Raw genomic sequence first — 7221 nt, forward strand, 5'->3', positions numbered from 1 at the left:
CATAACTATATCATCATACGTGTAAACAAAATATTAATATAATTAATATTTTTAAAAATCAAAAATAAAAATTATTATGTACATTTGTATTTGTGTATACATTAGTACATTCTAAAATAATCATAAATATACTATTGTACATTTATACAGTAGGTAGCATAGTTATGAATATTTTTATTGTTGTCGAAATTAATATTCAATAACATTGTAAACACTCAGTACGTTTCATAATTTTTAAACAATCTATAACCCTCTCAAAAGCTTAACTAACATTCACATCTGTATAAAAATATAAAAGTAACTATATAGTTTTTAGATTATTCATGAATAATTTACGTAGGACAATTTTAATTTCATATATTCTAACGATTTGATTTTGAAAGAGAAAAATTAAATAAGGATTCGTTTACAATTCAAATAGTACAGTAATGCATGTAGTTTGAAAGTAACTATATTTATATTATTATTATTTTATTTTAATATTTACATTTATTTTTCATTTTTAAATCACTATATTTAGATATTCTATGACAATAAAAGAAAAGTTACAAAAAAATTCGAATTACTTATTCGAGCAAGTGCCAACCCTATTCTTAATCGTAAGTTTATCTCATTATAATATGGGTAGGAGTCAATGAAGGCCAGGTTTTATATAGCAGGGATGGTTTTGCAAGTTTTAGTGTAATTCTCAACGTCCGACGGATAGTCGGACAGTCTAGCGGATACGTTAAAAGTACGTGAGTGTATCGTGTTGTTAAACGATTCAACTAACATATAATTACATAAAATTAAGAAAAAATCGGTTGAAGAATCTGTGATTTGGGTATTGTGATTAATTAGTAAACCAGTTTCATGTCGTACATGCAATAATATTTATGTGTGCATAATCTTTAATGGCGTATTTATTCGCTTAAAAAATTAAGAAAATGTTTTTTTTTTAATTTCTCATATCTTCAAAATGTACAGCAATTTCATTTTTTCTAATGCTAATTGTAATATGAAATTCGATATAATATATTATATTGAATTTCTAATAACATTGCTGTGCAAAATTATGTTACATATTTTTTTGTATTTTATTATACATAGCGTTATATAGGATAAACATGTGTACAAAGTCATAACAAAGTCACAAAAATACGACTATGTAATTTCATAAAACATCTAATCAATGCAGTTGTCGCTTAAATTCTAATGACAATTATTATTTATTTATTTAGATCTTGTCCCGACAAATTCTATTTTCTTTTTTTAATTACAAATACAATATTACAATAAAGATACATTCTTTAATGTTCTCTCCAAAAAATTATAATTATAAAAAAATTATAATAATAAATAAAAAGTAAAAAACAGGTTGTTAAAATATCTTCAAAGATTTCCTTAAACTTATACAGCAAAATAAGTTAACTTAAATTTCCATGAACATAAGTCCATAGTTTGATATCAGATAATTGCAACAGATTATTGGTTTGTTCAGAAGCTTTTATTCAGAAGGAATTTTATAGTTGGTAGAAACTAACATAAATATATTTGTCAATTCGTAAGTTCCAGATACCTTGGTATATTTTGAAATTTCAACCCACTTTAAAAGAGGAGAAAGTTCTTAGCTCGGTTTATTTATATTACCTCAGAACTGTATCACACCTTTTTCCACTGAATTTCATAATATCGAATGGTACCCTTGAAAATGTAACATAAAAAATAAACATACTACAACAACACATAATATTCGATAATTGATCTTATTATCGTATAAAATAAAATTTATCTTACATTACTTACAACTAGAAAAATTATTGAATATAAAATGTAATAAAAACACTATTTAAAATTGAAATATCTCCACGCCAACTCGTTTATATAGGCGTGGATAAGGAATTATGTCAAATACTTTTGTCCTTCTACACATCTCTTGCTTTATCTACCCTTGTAAATTTCACCTGCATGCCGATCTCTCAAATATACAGTCTATAACTACTGTATATATACACAGTATATGAAAAATTTAACTCTCTTCTGAGACTTGCATTATTTTACTTTCATTATCTATTCATCATATTAAAAATGTATTTTTTTTGACAACTTTGTAGTTTAAGAACTGCTGCATATTGAGATGAGTGAGAGGCTCAATATGTTTTCTGTGTATTTATATAAAAAATCAATATCTTTATTGACTTTCTTTAGCACTAGAAGGCGATGTGTAACAATCATATTTTAAAGACTATAAATTATATTTACTTATATTTATTTATTTTATCCCTAGGTACAGAAATAAATCAAAATGGCAGCACGAATACTTATTCTTGGTTGCCTTATATCTTTCGCATCAGCTGCTGTTAAACTACAGGAGATGTTTTCCTGGAACGTATTGGACTGGAACTACCCGGATTCCTATTCACGTCAAAATGCCCTTAATTCTGGAGATTTACAACCAGAAAATGCACTGCCAGTGGGCATTGAAAAATGGGAAAATAAACTTTTTGTAACTGTCCCTCGTTGGAAATCAGGTATGTACTTAGTCTCCACAATTAGATACATACTAATCCATAAGCATGTACTACTGATATAATTTATTTATCTAGTTAAATTCAGACAGCTTAACAGTTTCCCTTTTTCTTTTCACAATTTTTACAATACAAAATATAACGCAACATAATATAAATAATTTATTTTCGTAATTCAATTTAAATAAAAAAAAATCACTAAATAAAAATGGTGATTTTAATCATTATAAAATAGTCCCTCACTATTTTGTGATAATTTTGTGAACACGAGAATAAACTGTAAAAATTGTGGAAAGAATTATCAAAATCAGAGTTGGCAAAGATTGCCTAACAAAAACACATTAATCAACACGTGAATTAATAATTTCCTCTTTTTGAAAGTCGTTTAAAAATAATCATCAATATCAGAACTTGAATAAGAAAATGATATCGCAAAACATATGCACTAATATACAGACAAATACAAAATCACCACCTATTTGCATTTTGGTAAAAGTGTTCTGTGTAATCATTATTATTAGGTATATACAATCTAAATATATTTTAATGTAATAACTAGCGGTTTAACTTAAGTTTATTTTAGTATATACTTTCATCTGAATAGAATGATAACTGTTGAGTTTCTTACTACATATATCAATATCAAATGACGACCTTAAAATTAATATAAATCAATATTTATATGTTCTGTACGTATTTATATACGTAACATACGTACGTTGGCATATGCCAATAATATAAGCAAAAACAAATTCAATAAAAAAACAATTACACGAAATACAAATCCACCTACAAACCTAATATGTACCTGATGTAATTGTTATACATTATGCAAAATGAAAAAAACATAAAGTGCAAATAAATTACGCAATTATGCATCTACATCCTTAACACAATAACAGTGAAATCTGATGTTAATCTACAAATGTTTATGTTAATAATGTTTCATGCCTAAATTATAACAAATACACTTAGATTATATAGGTACAATGTCTCCATACAAATGCTTCGAGAAAAACTGGTCAACTTTATTATCCTTGAATGTGTGTATATAATATGTAATAATAATGTATAATAATAAATGTACATTATGGTAACCCTGCCGTTTGGTCCCGGCATAGAATGTCTTTCTCTCCTGTGAGTGTAGTAAGAGGTGACTAAAGGAACTTAGTGTTCGAGGAATGGGCAGCAGCATCCCTCTTAAAACATCACCAAAAGCCAAACTACAATATCCAACCCGTCTGCCAAGCACGGCAATTACTGGCAAAATCCCCCTAATGGTAAACTGTCATAAGAAACGGGAGAGGCCTATGTTCAGCAGTGTATAAAAAGGCATTTGACATACACGTAGCTTAATGCATGACGGTTTTACGTATCCTTTAATACACCAAGGAAATGGAAAACAATTTAAAATTGTTCCAAATAAAACGATTTCAATTGTGGTAAAACCAGTTATTTTGATTTGAAAACTAAACTACTTAACCGATTTTGATAAAAATTCCTATGGGATCAATCTTCTAGATAAAAAAAAATTCAAATCAGTTTATAACTGACAGAGTTATGAGTTTTGAGAAAAAAATTCCAACCCAATCGAAACCGTCCTTCTTTTTGAAGTTGATTGAAAATTTTGTGCCTATGAACATATAAACATTCCATAAGTAGGTAGATATAGGTAAAGTATAAAGTAAAATATAATATACATAACATATATTAATTGGCGACAAATAATTTTATTTTCCTTCCTGTAATACTGATATATTCATACCAACTTTCCTAAAAACTTTTATATACCTAATTTCAGGTATTCCAGCAACCTTAAATTATATACGATTAGACGATCGTTACGAACCCTCACCGAAATTGAACCCCTACCCGAGTTGGAAAGGCAATGAGTTGGGTAACTGCGATACTGGACTGAACACAGTTTACAGAATTAAAGCGGACGAATGTGGAAGACTTTGGGTTTTAGATACTGGCACTTTTGGCTATGGTAAGATACTGTACAATGTAAAAATCTGTTTATTTTTATTGGTAAATAAACAACAAAGGTAGATATCTGTAATTACCTATATTAATAATTCTTAATTAAACAATTCTTTCAGATACCAACGTCACAAACCTCTGCCCGTATGCTCTCAACGTATATGACCTAAAAACTAACCAGAGAATCCGAAGATATGTGTTACGTCCTGAAGACATCGTTTTTACAACTTTTATTGCCAACATCGCAGTAGATATTGGATCTAGTTGCGAAGATACATTTGCTTACTTTTCTGACGAGCTTGGTTATGGTTTAATTGTGTATTCTTGGGAAGAGAACAAATCTTGGAGATTCAGTCACAGCTATTTTATGCCAGATCCACTTACAGGAGATTTCAATATAGCTGGTCTTAATTTTCAGTGGGGAGCCGAGGGCATATTCGGAATTGCACCATCACCAATCAAAAGTGATGGATATAGAACTCTCTACTTTAGTCCTTTATCAAGTCACACAGAGTTTTCAGTTTCAACACGCATATTGCGAAATGAAAGCAAGGTCGAGAATGGTTCATTCAAAGACTTCAGCGTCGTAGGCGTTCGTGGGCCAAATGGGCATACAACAGCTAAAGTAATAGATAATTTGGGAATTCAACTTTTTAATTTAATTGACCAAAATGCTATCGGTTGCTGGTACTCAGCTCGACCTTATAAACCACAGAACATCGCCATAGTGGATAAAGATGATGTTGGCTTAGTATTCCCATCTGATATAAAAGTTGATGACAATCGCAATGTTTGGGTGATATCAGACCGTATGCCTGTATTCTTAGAAGCCGAGTTGGATTACAGTGATATAAACTTTAGAATTTATACAGCTTCTCTTGACAGTCTAGTGGAAGGAACTGTATGTGAACCTCCAATACGTTTCCAACTAAATCCACAAACTCTGGTGCAGCCACAATCAGTAAACTATAATACCAATCTAGGATCGTGGCAAACTTCTAACTTACCATACAAACCAGCAATTCTTCAATCTCAACTGTCACTGCTCAAAAAGCCATTAACTGAAAATATTATTCCAACAGCACCAAGTTACATTGATGTAGATTTCCCTAAACAGATTCGGCCAGCTATTGCCTACAATCCCCGAACGATCACTGATTCCTACAAAAGGCCCTGGTGGTTGAAACGTACTTACGATGTTTATGAAGATTCATAGACATATAAACGTAAGTTTATGTCTGAAAATATTTCCTATTTCTGTTCCTTATTTGTTAGTAGATAGTTTAAACTTATATAACGATAGCGAACGAGTTATTACGAATTAAGAATTTAATTAATTTTATATAAAGTTTTGTATTGTACTAATTTTTATTCTGATTAAAAAATTATATGCAATTACAAATTAATAAAATAAATTATATTTAAATTAGTTATGACACCCAGACTAGATTAAGTCTACTATAAACGATCTCTATCGAATATTTTATACATGAATTTTATTAGCATTCATTGAGTAATATGTTTGAATATTTGTGGTCTTTTTATGCATTAGATAAAGTATCTTTTACGATATACTTTAAAACTAAATACACATAATAATTTGAACTATATTTACATTATAACGAGTATAATACCCATTATCGACTTACACATACAGTGTACGAGTATGTGGCTATTGTTTTATACCAGTTGTCTAAATGTCTGTGCGTCGTTGCTTCCTTCTGTGACATGTATCTTAAATAATATTATATTACTTGACATTATTCTATCTACATACCGCGTAACCTTCCAATCGTTATGGTGTAAACAAAAAGTACAGAAAAACTTAAATATCTATTAGATAAATATCTGTATTTATGTGTCCTTTTTAAACAATACCTTTTCACTTATAAGACTTTGATTGTGTGTTCTATACAGGATATTTTTTACATTTAATATGTAAGTATATTGTAAAATATACTTTCATATTAGTATCTAATAAAGCCATTGTGGTGTATACACATGCTATATAGGTATTTTTATAGCATTATGTATCTATACCTAAAATATTATTTCTTCTTTCTTAAGCAGAAAATGAAATTTTATCGTTACACAAACGCCGTAATAAATTATTATGTTTATTCTTAGATATGTATTATTATCTATTCTTTAAATATTCTTTATTCTTCATACATGATAACGTTTTGTTTGATGTGTCTACTATTACTGTATGTGTTAGAATGACATATTTCCTGTACTCGAGATTTTTAAATAAAATATAATAAATATATATGTTTTTTTTTTTCTTTAAATTTGAATTAATCTTAAGTAGTTTGCACATATTTTTTTCATCAATCTAATAATTTTATAATTATACATGAATAGTTAATTACCTACGTTGAATTCAAATAATAATCTACATATTTATGTTCCTTATATTCACAAATACTACCTAAATGGTACTTTTTCCATAATATATTACTAGTTTTACGTAATATTTTATCTCATTAGACAATTTGTTTATTATCTTAATTGCTTTACTTACAATAATACTATGTGACTGGTAAAGACCTTGATCTAAAACATTAAAAATTTAAAACGCATTAATTCTCACAATTTATTTTATCTGATCGGAAGTTCACAATAAAATTGATATGAGACATATATTAAAAGTGATCAAAATACATTTGTAAACAAATTCAAATAAAACTATTTGCTTGGGATTATCGGAGTATTTGATAAATACAATCCA

At 28.4% G+C, this 7221-nt stretch overlaps 1 protein-coding gene across 2 annotated transcripts; it reads left to right on the forward strand.

Moving 5' to 3' along the window:
- The first annotated feature begins 628 nt into the window (after positions 1–628).
- On the forward strand, positions 629–6757 carry LOC113523415 (protein yellow). Of its 2 annotated transcripts, none has more exons than XM_026909382.3 (4): positions 629–733; positions 2267–2510; positions 4309–4497; positions 4610–6757. In XM_026909382.3, exons 2-4 carry the CDS (start codon positions 2285–2287, stop codon positions 5704–5706), a joined length of 1512 nt encoding a protein of 503 aa, XP_026765183.2. In that variant the 5' UTR covers positions 629–733; positions 2267–2284; the 3' UTR covers positions 5707–6757. The 2 variants fall into 2 exon arrangements, with proteins under 2 accessions (XP_026765183.2, XP_026765185.2); XM_026909384.3 differs by having other exon boundaries at positions 689–737.
- Positions 6758–7221: the final 464 nt, after the last annotated feature.

This window comes from Galleria mellonella, unplaced genomic scaffold (genome assembly GCF_026898425.1).
Source record: "Galleria mellonella isolate WM207_F2 unplaced genomic scaffold, CSIRO_AGI_GalMel_v1 utg90, whole genome shotgun sequence".
NCBI lineage: Eukaryota > Metazoa > Arthropoda > Insecta > Lepidoptera > Pyralidae > Galleria > Galleria mellonella.